Genomic DNA, 13,687 nt, shown 5'->3' with positions numbered 1-13,687 from the left:
ATTAAACCAGAAATTACAGGGGCCACCAGCATCTGTGGCCTGACAGTTTGAGGATAACCTGGTCTACATAGTCAGTTCCAGGGCAGCCAAAGCTACATAGTAAAACCTTATCTCTAAAACAACAACAAGAAGAAGAGAATTTTCACCCTGCAGAGGCCAGCAATGGAGCTGGAGTCACAGTTGGTTGTGAGCCTGGTGTGAGTACTGGGACCCAAACTTGAATCCTTTGTGAGGACAGTTGCTAACAAGTGCTCCTGACGGCTGAGCCATCTCCCCAGACCCCTCTTCCTACACCGTTTCTCTAAGGTGCTTTGCCACAGGGATGTAAGGCCAGCCAACACCATCATGTAGTGTTAACACGTCTTGTCACCATCCACAGAAGCCCTGGTGTGGGATTCCAGTTCCACATTGAGTGTATTGGGGGCTCAGAAGTCATTCTGTCCTGAGTGCAAAAAGCCAAGCCAAAAACAAAACAAAACAAAACAAAACAAAACAAACAAACAAACAAACGAACAAACAAACAAAAAACCAAACCTGAAAAATTAACAACTGTTCTTGGGGGCAGTCAAAGAAACAAGGTCAAAGGTCAAGGCACTGACCTCAGCGTTAGAGAGATGGACAAGCAGACACAGAGAGCATTCCGGAGCAAAAGTCAAAGCAGCTTCTTTTCCATTTATTTATTTATTTATTTATTTATTTATTTATTTATTTATTTATTTATTGAGACAAGATTTCTCTGTGTAGTTTTGGTGCCTGTCCTGGATCTCGCTCTGTAGCCCAGGCTAGCCTCGAACTCAGAGATCCACCTGGCTCTGCTTCCCCAGTGCTGGGATTACAGGTGTGCACCACCACTGCCCAGCTTCTCTTCCTTTTAAGTTGTTTCCATCAGGTATTTTTGTCATGGCAACAATGAAAGTAACTAATACATCGGACTTGCTCAGTACCAACGCAAGCACATCTTGATGGACTATTTATTGATAATGCCTCTATTAAATAAAACAAAAACAGCTTAACCCATCAGAGCTGCCAATTACCTATACTTCTACTACGGGCACCTTTCCACTGATTCAGATCAAACACTAGGGCTTTGTGATTGCAACCCGTGAAATACTTCTGGATTGGCCTTATAAAAGCCACTCATCTCCTTGGGTCCCCTGTGGGATCCATGAAGATGTTGGGCGCTTGCTGACTCCTGCATTGCTATTCACTCAAATGCGCTTCGAAGAGTCTGTGTGTCGGTTTGCTGCTTTATGATGTCCAATGTAGATTAAGTCCGGACCTCATCCTGAGAGGCCACTGTGGTAGTTACGATGTGAGCCACAAATAACAGACCCTCCCTGGCCCCGTCCGGAGTGTTAAATGTCGGGACTGGGACGTGAGAACTCTGCTGAAGTTGCACCCATTGTGGCCCTCGAAAGTCCTGACTCTTCACCTGGAAAGACCCTGCCTAACCCCAAGGAAGTTTGTGAGACGATATGTCTAAGAAGAGCACATGGCTCCCAGAATGACCTCGGTCATGTCGGCCCCGAACTCTGATCTTCCCCCTCAAGGGTCAGAAGAAGGAGAAACCATCCTGGGATGGAGGAGAGGCCTTGGCTGTGGCGGTAGGAGTCAAACAAGAGAAGGGTGAGGTCACGGGGCAAATGCTCTGAGAGCCTGTGGGCGGCTCCCAGATGTGGATGTGGCTGCCAGGGCAAGGGTCCCGACAGCTGGGATCTGCAAGGGACCTCTCTCCAGGTCCTGGCCTAATCGCTGAGGGAGTGGTGGGGAACTTCAGCGTGCTACTGCAAAAAGTTAGAGCCTTGCCAGGCAGTGGTGGCGGTGCATGCTCTTAATCCCAGCACTCGGGAGGCAGAGGCAAGTGGATCTCTGTGAGTTGGAGGCTAGCCTGGTCTACAGAGTGAGTTCCAGGACAGCCAGGACCATTTCACAGAGAAACCCTGTCTTAGAAAAAACAAAAAACAAAAAACAAAACAAACAAACAAAAAAAAAAGGTATAGCTTCCATCAACTGATGATGCTCAAAATAGAACCGGGCTTTTAGAGCTGAGGACATAGACCCTGTCCTGAGGGGTCTCAATGGTGGTGGGGATGGTAAGACACAGACTCACAGATAACAGATCTCCTTGGCACATTCTACCGCCGAATAAGGGACAATGGTGTCCCTAATGCCAACCTCAAAGATGCCATGAAGAACAGGAATCGCCACCATTTTCCAGGGGTTACAATGTACAAGGTCCATAATGAGACCCTTCTGACCTGGCCTCAAGTCTCCCACAACCTCTTGAAAGAATTTTTTTTTGCAGGATCTCACAAAGTTGCTTGGACAGACCCCGAGCTCACTGCAGCTCAGGCTGACTTTGAACTTGTGATCTTCCTGCCCTGGTCTCTCCATTGCAGATGGATGCCGCTGTACATGCGTGGGAGGGGCTGTTTTTATCCTTGCTTTCCCAGATGGGAAAGAGAAGGCTGTTGGAGGCAGAGGAGTCCCCCTAAGTCCTGTCAGCCTCAGGGGCAGAAGAGTTAGATGAGCGCTGGTCTGGGGCCAGCCGCAGCTGCACCCCCATGCTGGACTTCTGCTCAAAGGAGCCCATGCTTCAAGCTTATCCGTGGTCACTCCCCCATTCTTGGCGTAGTGTCCAACCAGTGCACGCTCCCAGCTGTCTGACCCAGCAGTGAGATGTCACCCGAGTACTCCGTCGCTTCTAGCATGCTGCCAGTGTGTGTGAAAACTCCTGGGCTAGGCTTGGAGCTCCGGGGACAACGGCCAAGAAGCAGCCCACGGTGCCTTCCTCACAGTGCAGAGTGTCTGGACACATGTGTAACATGTGTGGTGGGGGGGCTTCCATCAGACCGTGGGCCAGGGCTGAACCTGACAGGTACAACGCCTCACAGTCTTATCACCGGTCACTCATGAGCTTCTTAAAATATCTTGACAGGGCGAATTAAAAATAGCAAGGGCATTGGTGACCCAGACTGGTGGAAGTGTCCCGGGGCATTGGCATTTTCTCTCTTGCGCTTGAGGACCTTTCGGTTTTCATGTGACCCAGTGAGTTTTGTTAGGATTGTTTTTCCTGGAGCATGGGTAACTTGCCACACCTACATCATTGAAGAAAATGTCTCCCCCTTCCCTAGCAACCACTAACTGCCTATCAATCCTCAGGGAGGGGCGGAGCCTCATGAGCTCTTCCTCCTCCAGGACAAGGTGTCGAGGGCCCAGATCTTGTGCAGGTAATCACAGTTGCTTGAATTCAAGAGTTCAATGTCATACCTGCAATTCTGCACCATGTCCCCACGTCCTCCCGCCCTTCTGTTCTTTCTGTGATGTTTCCTGAGTCTTAGAAACGTTGATATGGATACCCTGCTTATGGCTGGCCATGCTTATTCACCCATTCTTACCACTCTGACCAGTTATGAGTCTCTGCATTTACCACTGCCCGCTGCAAAGAGAAGCTTCTCTGTCTAAAGCTGGGTATAAATGTAATGATCTAGAAGGCTAGTCAGCAAGAATATTGTATCTACTTAACAAAGCAGTAGCAATAGCTTTCCTTGCTGGGGCCTGTGACCTCCCCAGCCACGGACTTTTGACTAGGTTTGCAGGACCGGATGTGAGTCCCTTCCTGTGGAGCGGTCATCGAATTCTACAGGAACGCAGTTGGTGACCTCCACAACAGTCATGCCACTATACAGCAATGGGCACATCTTGCCTGACCAGTCAGAAGTATTACACGCAGAGTTCACAGCTAAGTCAGACAGCCGGCATCCGTCCCCTAGCAGCCTACATAACACTTCCCCTCACTATGAGGGCTAGTTAGCAATGAGGAAGCTTCCCGCTCCGCTCCAGCTTGATTCCTCTATGTCCTTTGACCACAGAACGTCGTGTGCTCAGCAATAGCCATCTGGCCTGCAATAGCATCTAGTTCTGGTGGGCAGCCAACCCTTTGCTGACTTGCTCCTCTCCGGCTTCCCTCACCCGCCAGCATGCTCAGCGACAGCATTCTGGAGCCCCTTTCCTTGGCTCTGCTGTGTTAGGCACACTCCCTCCAGGGCGGCCTCTGACCCCAGCTGTGCCCAGAATCAGTCTTGGTAAGCCTCCCACCGAGCAACTTCAGGCCACCTGAGCCCAGCAGAATCCAGGACTTGTGGGAATGTAAGGATCAGCTTAAGGGCCCCGTCCCTCAAGTCACCTGGCCTGCCGGGTCAACTTCCCTCTTCTTCACCCGAGGCCAGCTTTGAAGCTTCTATTTTCTGTGTGTGACATTAGACGTGTGGTGGGAAATCACACACATGATCACGCAGACTGCGTGCTCAGCAGAGTTCCCAAGGTGGACAGAACCATTGCAGCCCCAGAGCTGTTGAAGGACCAGTGGAATTGAGCAGGACAGTGGTAATGAAGGATGCAGGGACACAACTCACAGCCACGTGGGACACGCAGCCCTGCTGCTGAATCCTGCTCTCTTGGCTCCAGCGAGGCCATGACAGTGCAGCACAGAGAGCAAGCTCTCTCATATTTGGTGGAAAACCTGTGGAGTATGACTACATGGAACACGGCCATTTTGTTGTGTAATCTTTTGTGTATATGGCGATTGTGTGTGTGTGTGTGTGTGTGTGTGTGTGTGTGTGTGTGTGTGAATGCTGGTGCACATTATGCCATGGCATGGACGTGAGGACAACCAACTGCTTGGGTTGGTCTTCACCTTCTGCCTCATTTGAGAGAGAGTCTTGTTTTGCTTATGTGTCTCAGGCTAGCTGCCAACCAGATTCTGGGGGTTCTGTTCCCCATCTCCCATTTCTTGTAGGTACACCAGGATTACAGATGGTACCAGCTTCACGTGGGCCCTGGGGATTCAAACTCAGGACCTCCTGCTTGCACAGTGTGTTAACTAGTTTTATGTCACCTTGACACAAGCTAAAGTCATCTGAGAGGAGGGAGCCTCAATTAAGAAAATGCTTCCATGAGACCAAGTTATAGGCAAGTCTGTGGGGCATTTTCTTAATTAGTAATTGATGGGGGAGGGCCCAGCCCATGCATGGTAGGTAGGGCCATCCCTGGGCTGGTGGTCCTGGGTTCTATAAGAAAGCAGGCTGAGCAAGGCATGATGAGCAAGCCAGTAAGCAGCACCCCTCCACGGCCTCTGCATCAGCTCCTGCCTCCAGGTTCTTTTCCTCTCCAACTTGCCTTTGGTCATGGTATTTTATCAGAGCAATAGAAACGCTAAGACACACAACAAGCCATTTTATCCACTGAGCGCCCCCCCCTCCAGCCCCCTCCCCCCCACTAACCCCCCCTCCCCCGCTGGCTGTGGATTTCAGTCACTTGAAAGCATCATTTCCTGTACTCAACCGGAAAGCCTGAGGGATAGTCTCTCTGCCAACACTTCCTCTCATCAAATTCCCTCTGGGAACCCCGTGTGGGTTTTAATCCTGATCCTGTCTTAGGACTTCTCAGCCTTGGAAATGACTCCGTTTCCAGTTCTTACTCCTGAGAGAGACCTCAAAGGCAGGAGTGGACATGGTGGATTTGGAGTGCCCTCCTCAGCCCCTCCTCACGCTGCCTCCCCCCCCCCCTCCCGGACCGAAGCTGGCATTTTTCTGGTATCTTTGCCTCCTGGGTGTTGTGTTTGCCAGCCAGTCCCCAGGTGGGAAAGGATTTGCAATTCAACACCCTGCTCTTTGCTGGGGCCCTTGTGACTTGGCCGGGGCTCAGTGAAGGGAAGCAGCTTTGCCTACTCCGGTGTCACCAGGCCCAGCCTCCAGCTCCTGAGCTGGTGTCCCCGAGGGTCATTTCTCTCCAGACGCTGAATGAGGAGGTGGCTAGACCCCCGCAGGTCTCACCATGGCGGAGCAGGATGATATCTGCAACCCTAAGTGGGAGGCGCCACGGGACAAGAGCTCCGTGGATTCGGCATGGTCGTGGGTAAGGCTGCCTGTGGCTGTTTGCAGACTCAGCCTCTGCCCCCAGGCACAGCTGTGTGGTTCTGTGTCCAGAGGGTCCATTCGGGAGGGTCCTGCCTTCACGGTATCCAGCCAAGTGCCCTGCAAGCTCCCCCCCCCCCCCCCACGGCTCTCATGGAGGCTTGTTTATAAGTTGTTGGTGCTGATTCAGGACTTAAAACCTGGTTTCTTTGCCCTGGATGCCAAATGCTCAGTGTATGCTTTGACCATGGGCATTTTCAGCCCCTCCCCCCAACATCAGGGAGGAAGGCAGAGGCTTTCAGCCCCCCCCCCCCAACATCAGGGAGGAAGGCAGAGGCATGAGAATAACTCCTGTCTGGTACAGTCATTTACAGCATCATGTATGACATGTCTTCCTTGGACTCCGAAGCTCTCGGCTCTTCTGGACCGCCTGTTTCAGACCTCAGGATAAGGGACTTTGTTCAGATGTAGTTATGTTCACGGAAGACCCCAAGGCCCAAAGTGGAGGGGGGCTGAGATCACCCCAAGTGGCAGTGAGTGTTGAGGCTAGGACCTGGGCTACAATTTGGGCCTCACTGTTCCTGAAAAGGCCAGTGGGTTTGGGTACAGTGCGCGTATTGTGCGTTCATACTCCGGACTCAAATGGTGTCCCTGGACACCCCTTTAATACTATGCTGGGACCCCAGATGTGGGGGCTGGGCCAGCAGCAGGGAGGGCTTTGCGAGCAGAGAGCCCCTGTGACTCTGCATCCTCGGGGAGCAGCCTCCTGAACGCTGGTGTCCCAGAGCACCTGTCACCTATCAGTTTCCTCAACCTTGACCTCGGGGCGGAGGGTCTGTCTGCCGGGGGCTGCGGTGGGGGGACAGGCTGCGAGCAGTGACGGGAGCTGATTCTGGATTCTGAGGGAGGTGGCTCTGAATTCTGCCCGTGCATCTGCCCCGTTCATCACTTAGCCCCACGGGCAGATGTAGCCCGAAAGGACCAGTACTTGGGAAAGTGTTGCTGCAGGCCTAGCCCTGGGGACGGGAGTGACAGAGCCCTTGGAGAATGCTGCTCTGGTGAATCACAGTCACACTCGGATGAAATGAACTGGTTTTGTGGTTAGTCAGGGATTAAAGGAGCTTGGTTTTTTTTTTCTCTTTCATCCTAGAACGTCACTTACATGTAGCACCCATCCTCAGTTGAGGTGGACACTTACTCTTCCTTTGTGGGCAGGGCTGGGCGCGCACCGGACCTATCGGTGTCCACCATAATGACTGACACTCTGTAGTCCTGAGGGACAGGCCCCATTGTCATGGTGACGTCTGGTCCAGCTCAGGCAGCAGGCATCTGAGGAAGCTGACTGTGAAACTGGGGGTGGTGTAGACTCTGTGGACCCCCCCAAGTCCGTGCCCATTGGTTCTGTAACCTGAGGAAGCTCTGGTTGAATGTCTGTGTTCTGCTTTTATGTGTGTGTGTGAGGTAGAGGCGGCACAGATGTGTGGTTAGGTGTGTGTGTGTGTGTGTGTGTGTGTGTTTGTGTGTGTGTGTGTTTAGGACAGAGGTCAACCTCAGGTGCCACTCACCTTGCTTTTTGAGACAGGGTGTCTCCTTGGTCTGGGACTTGCCATGGAGGCCAGGCTGAGCAGACGGCCAGCCCCGTTGACCTCTGTGTCTCTGCAGCTACAATCGTGTTCACAAGCGTGTGCCACCACATCCAGGATTTTTTTCACATGGCTTTCCCGTGGGGCCTCAAACTCAGGTCCTCATGCCTGCGAGGCAAGGGCGCTGCTGACTAGGCTAACCACCCCCTACCCCCTACCCCCCACCCCACCCCCCCCGCCATGCTTATGTTTTGATCTGTGCTCAGTGAAGACTTGCAAGAAGAGGCTGAGCTTCCTTCTTCAAGGGCTTTTTATAACAAAGGGACAAAAGGGTTAGAAACCTACCCTTTGACACCCCACCCCCCTTTCTGTCATTTTTTCCCACTGTCACGTGGATTAGAAAAATGCTCATTCAATAGGCAGCGTCTGCAACAGGTCCCTCCTCTGTCCCGCCATAGTCTGGCTGTGGGGAGCGGGGACAGTGAGGGTGACAGAGTCCATCCTCCAGCTGCTGGAGACACATTGCTATTGGCTCCCTGCAAGGAGGGGGGGTCAGCTCTAGGGTTGCATTTTCTAGGTAGGGCCTTGGGACCTCGACTCAGGCCTCTGCCTTCTGGAAGAATCTGACCTGTTGTATGTCCTGCCTAAGCAATGCCTTCCTCCGACGGTGGGCGTCTCACCAGGCTCTGGATCAGGCTCTGGCGATGAATCTTGGGACAAGGGAGTGCCCCGGGGTTGTGGTTTTAGTAAAGCAGAGGAGCTGGGACCAAGTCCAGAAACTGAAGCAGAAGCCCAAACGGACGGATGGGACCAAGGGTGCTGGTGGGAGGCTTCGGAAGATCTGGTGAGCACAGAGGAGAAGAAGGAGCTGCAGCTGCCCTGGCCAGGGGCCCGGGCTCAGCTGTCTGGCTTCTGGGAAGAGTTAAAGCAGCCCAGCCGCCGTGGGGCTGGGCAAAGGGCAGCTGGCAGGGATACAACCCCCCCCCCCCCCGGAGGCACCTGCTCAGTCGGCACCACCCACCTGCTGCGTTGCTGGACGTTGGTCCACATTCACGGAGTCTCTGGGCTCTGTTTCAGGGCCATAGGCAGTTCTGGGTCCCGAGTGTGTGCAGAGCCCAGCAGAGCAGCGGGATGCTAAGCCTGGTCCTTCAAGGAGGTCAGGCCAACTGTGGGTGGGCAGGCTGCAGCGTGCCAGCCACAGAGTTCCTGAGGCCAAGTTCAGGAGTGATTGTGCCGGGCAAGGCCAGGAAGGCGCCTGTGAGAAGCTGTTTTAGGAGCCAGGCAGAGGAGGGGTAGGATTTCAATAAACAGCCAACAGGGATGGAGCCCACTGGGCTGGGAGGGGAGTTTGAGCACAGGCAATGCTTGAGGGTACAGGGTGTTCCCCACCCCAAGCTGTTTGCTCTCAGGAGTTTTTTTTCCACCCCCCCCCCCCCCTAGTTGCGACGTGCACTGTGACATTCATCTTGGCTGGGCACTTAGCCTCTGAAAGAGAGCAAGTAGTCACGGGCCAAATATGAGACCCAAAAGGCCAAGGGACAGGAGCCAGAAGGCCTGGGCTCATATGCCAGCTGTGGCATGTGGAACCTCAGTGTCCCTATCTGTAAAGCAATGTTTCTAACATCTAATGATAGAAGACCCACAGGAACGCCATAGACAGCCATTGTCCTTCACACTAGCACTGAACCTGGGTAGGGTGGCCTGTGGCTACGGGCTGTAAATATAAGAGGGACAAGTAATCAGCTTTCGGGCTGGGGGGGGGGGGCGACTGTAGAGGTGGCCAGGGGCTAAAAAGCACTTGTTGCTCTTGCAGAGGACCCAGGTTCAATTCTCAGCACCCACATGGTGATTCACAATCATCCAGCATTACTCCAGTACCAGGGCATCCAATGTCCTCTTCTGAACTTCTTCTTCACCAAGCATACATGGGATGCACGCATGTACATGCAAGCCAAGTACTCACAGATAAAATAAAATGAATAAATCTAATCTTTAAAATTTTTCAAAAGTTCAGGGCTGGGCATGTAGCTCTGTTGGCATTTGCCTAGCATGTACATAGCCCTGGGTTTGATCCCAAGCACTGCGTAAAGCAAGACGTAGTGGTACATGTATGTAGTCCCAGCGCTTGAGAAGTAGAGAGAGAAGGATCAGGAGTTGAAGGCCATCCTTGACTACACAGTTAGCTGAAGGTCAGGCTGTGATATGTGAGAATCTCTCTCTCTCTCCATGTATTTTATTTTATATATTATAAACTACATAACTATATAAATTTTTAGTATATATATATATATATATATATATATATATATATATATATATATAAAATAGTGTATATATACTATAACACTCATCTAGGTATTGGGCCTATACAACACTCTCAGGAGGACATACACATAGAGCCATGTCTCTTCCTCATCTACCCTGAGCGCAGGATTCATCCAGACAAGACCTTCAGTCAGCCCCAGTCACTCTTGGCTCTGGGATCTCCTCCCATCCTAGTCACACTTTGACTGGGCCATGTCCTTTTCTTCAGAGGTCTCCAGGGAAGTGACCCTTCAGGACCCCAGACCCAAGCTGCTACTTCAGGTCCTGGATGATTGGCTAATGGGATTGCAAAGGGACCATAGAGCGTGTCTGCCTCTAGGGGATTGCCTCCACCTTCCAGATACTTGGACAGGGGCTAGAGGATGATTTCTTGGGGTCGTTTTCTTCAAGGATCTCTGGTAGTTAGGAATAAGGTCTGTGTCTTCTTGGAGCCATGCAGGCTGAGCGCTTGTGTGTTGGGGAATATTATTTGAAGGTGTGTTACTTTTGTTTATGTTGCATTTGTTTAACTCTGTGAAGCTGTGTTACTGTGCCTGTCTCAGCCAATAGCAAGGCAGGGGAAAGGATAGGCGGGGCTGGTAGTCAGAGAGAAGATATAGATGGAGAAATCTGGGAGGGGGAGAAAGAGTGAAAGAAGGAGGAGGACTCAAGGGGTCAGCCACCCAGTCACCCAGCCACACAGCAAGCCACGGAGTAAGAGCAAGATTTGCAGAAGTAAGAGAACGGGAAAAGCCCAGAGGTAAAAGGTAGACGGAATAATGTAAGCTAAGGAAAGCTGGCAAGAAACAAGCCAAGTGAAAGCCAGGCATTTGTAACTAAGAATAAGCCTCCGTGTGTGATTTATTTGGGAGCTGGGTGGCGGGCCCCCAAAAGAGCAAAACCAAACAACAACACTTGTGTCCCCTGCTCGCCTGGTCCGAGAGCTTTTGCACTTGGGTGGGTGTGGCTGGGGGAGGGTCAGAGAGAAAAACTGCAGGAAATAATGTGCAGAGAGGTGGGAACGGGACTGATGTCTGGTGACAGCCATTTACAAGGGTTCCTGCTCCGGCATCTAGGGCCTACCCTGGCCAGTGTTGGATGAGCATGAGAGTCTTGAGCGCCCCCTGCAGGTGGTACCCTGCCATCACATGCAGAAAAACAGCTGTTCTCTAAAGCAGTGAGTGGTTCTCAACCTTCCTGATGCTGCGACCCTTTAATACCGTTCCTCATGTTGTGATGACCCCCAACCATAAAATTATTTTTGTTGCCACTCCACAACTGTAATTTTGCTACTATTATGAATTATCATGTAAATATCTGTGTTTTCCAATAATTTTAGGTGACTCCTGTGAAAAGATCATTTGATCCCTCAGGGGGTCACAACCCACAGGTTGAGAAACCCTGGTCTAGATAAAGAACATAGGATACCTAAGCTTTGGAGCCCACTGTCCCTGGATTGAAATTCCAGCTCTGCTGCCTATAAACAAAGCTATTGTCCTTGACACAACTTGCTTTTAGGTTCTCGGGGTCTCTGGTCTTTTATCTTTAAAGCTGGGGCTTGGTGGTGCAGGCCTATCACCCCTACACTTGGGACACTGATGTAGAAGGACCCAAAGTTTAAGGCCTGGCCTTAAACTTTGTCTCAAAAGCCAAGCCAAGCATAACAGAAAGCATGGGGCTTCAGAATCAGCTTTCCTAGCCTGTGACAAGGGTGAGTGTGTGTGTGGGGTGGGGGTGGGGGTGGGGGTGGTGGTTGGTGATGCAATGTCTTGTTGTTACTAAGATGTTTTTTTAAAAGTCCTAGGAGCCGGGCGGTGGTGGCGCACGCCTTTAATCCCAGCACTAGGGAGGCAGAGCCAGGCGGATCTCTGTGAGTTCGAGGCCAGCCTGGGCTACCAAGTGAGCTCCAGGAAAGGCGCAAAGCTACGCAGAGAAACCCTGTCTCAAAAAAAACCAAAAAAAAAAAAAAAAAAAAAAAAATAAAAGTCCTAGGAATTTCTTCCTCATGAAAAATGTATCAGAAGAAGCTGTGGGGGTGAGGGTGGGGGGGAGTATGCATTAGTGGAAAAGTTCCACAAGCCCCGTACAGCTGGCGGACCCCAGGTGGGCATCAGGCTGATGCTGGCCTGAGTGGTGACCCTGGGGCCCTGCCAGTGACTGGGGCCTCACCCTCCAGCACTCTCACTGCCAAGAACAATACTGACTTGGGTAGGTGTGTCATCCGAAGCATTGATGGCTTCCTCTGCGGTTTTTTTCTTTGACTTTTTGCAAAAAGGACCAGAGGGACTCCGTTGGGTGGTCGTACCAAGGTTTTCAGTGCTGCACTGGGAAAGAAGAAAGTCAGACAGAGTTGTGTAGCGTGTATTTTAATGTGACTCTGCCCACCCAACCTCCTTGGGAAAGGACAATATTTATTAGAGGATGGACTTTCCCTCACGGGAGACTGTTGTGGCTTGAATAAGAAATGTCCCGCACTGGTTTATGTATTGAATGCTACTGGTGACACTCGAGGACTGTCCTGGCTGGGTTTATGTCAACTTGACACAAGCTAGAGTCATCAGAGAGGAGGGAACCTCACTTCAGAAAGTGCCTCCGTAGGATTGGGCTATAGGTAAGCCTGCAGGGCATTTTTAAAATTAGTAGTTGATGTGGTTGGGCTCAGCCTATGGTGGGTGGTATTACCCCTGGGCTGGTAGTCCTCGATTCTATAAGAAAGCAGGCTGAGCAGGCCAGGGGAAGCAAGCCAGTAAGCAGCACCCCTCCATGGCCTCTGCATCAGCTCCTGCCTCCAGGTTCCTGCCCTGCTTGAGTTCCTGTCCTGACTTCCTTTGATGATAGACTGTCGTGTGGAAGTGTGAGCCAAATAAGCCCTTTCCTCCCCAACTTGCTTTTAGTCATGGTGTTCCATCACAGCAATAGAAACCCTAACTGGGACATGGATGTTCTGGGAACCTCGGGAGGCAGGGCCTAGCTGGGGGAAGCGGGTCACTGGTGGTGTGCATTTGGAGGTTGTAACTGGTCCCTGGTCTTTCCCTTGCTCTCTGCTTCCTGTTGGCCATAAGGAAATGACACCCCCTGCCACTGTTCTCCCTGCCATGATAGGATGTTCTGCCCAAGCTCAAGGAGCCACGTGACCATGGGTTGAGCCCTCTGAAGGTGCGAGATGATGTAAAAAATTCCTCCCTTGAAGTTTTTTGGTCTGGTGTTCTGTCTCAGTGGTGGGAAAAGGAAGACATCTGGGGAGTGGAAGTCTCTTCCCTTTGTGAAGCTATCTCAGTAAATGTCCTCCCTCCCTCCCTCCCTCCCTCCTTCCTTCCCTCCCTCCCTCCCTCCCCATTCTTCTCTAAGATTAAAAGTGGATAATTTCATGGTGACCTGAAACAAAACTAACAGATGATTGTCTTTCAGTGGGAGGGCCACGGAGGGAGTTGGCTCAGTTGGTAAAGGGCCAGCCTGTCCAGCACGAGGACCTGAGTGTGGATCCCCAGCATCCACACACACTTTTCATCTCAGCGCTCAGGAAGCAGAGGCAGGCAGATTTGTATGCGTTCTAGCACGGGCTGGCCCACATAGTGAGTTCTAGGCTGGCCAAGGCCACATAGTGAGAGCCTGTCTCACAAAAGAAAGAAAAACAGAACAAAACAAAAATACCAGAAACCCAAATAAACAAAGAGCCAAAAAGCTGGGCATGGTAGGGTGTGCCAGCACTGGGGGCACGGAGACCATCCCCGGAGCTTGTTGACCAGTCAGCCCAGCTGAATCAGGGAGCTCCAGAATCAGTGAGAGAAGCTGTGTCCAAAATAGAAGGTGGTGAGTGATTGAGGAAGGCACCCTGGCCTCCGCTTCTAGGTGCTCACACCTGCATGCAAATATGCATACAACAAA

General features: G+C 51.6%; 1 protein-coding gene across 5 annotated transcripts in view; it reads left to right on the top strand.

The window, feature by feature from the left end:
• Nucleotides 1-5,741: 5,741 nt before the first annotated feature.
• The window catches only part of Lpin1 (lipin 1), a 108,351-nt gene continuing 100,405 nt past the window's right edge, over nt 5,742-13,687 (top strand). For 2 of the 5 annotated variants that reach the window (XM_015995510.3, XM_006976593.4), the window contains exon 1: nt 5,750-5,916. In XM_015995510.3, the coding sequence (XP_015850996.2) occupies nt 5,836-5,916 (81 nt within the window). In that variant the 5' untranslated portion in view covers nt 5,750-5,835. Of the gene's footprint in view, nt 5,917-13,687 lie in introns of all 5 variants that reach the window. The other 3 variants (XM_076559857.1, XM_076559871.1, XM_076559855.1) reach the window with 3 other exon arrangements.

Source organism: Peromyscus maniculatus, chromosome 22 (assembly GCF_049852395.1).
Source record: "Peromyscus maniculatus bairdii isolate BWxNUB_F1_BW_parent chromosome 22, HU_Pman_BW_mat_3.1, whole genome shotgun sequence".
NCBI classification, from domain to species: domain Eukaryota; kingdom Metazoa; phylum Chordata; class Mammalia; order Rodentia; family Cricetidae; genus Peromyscus; species Peromyscus maniculatus.
The sequence above is the reverse complement of the archived record's forward strand: the minus strand, read 5'-3'. Positions and strand labels throughout refer to the sequence as shown.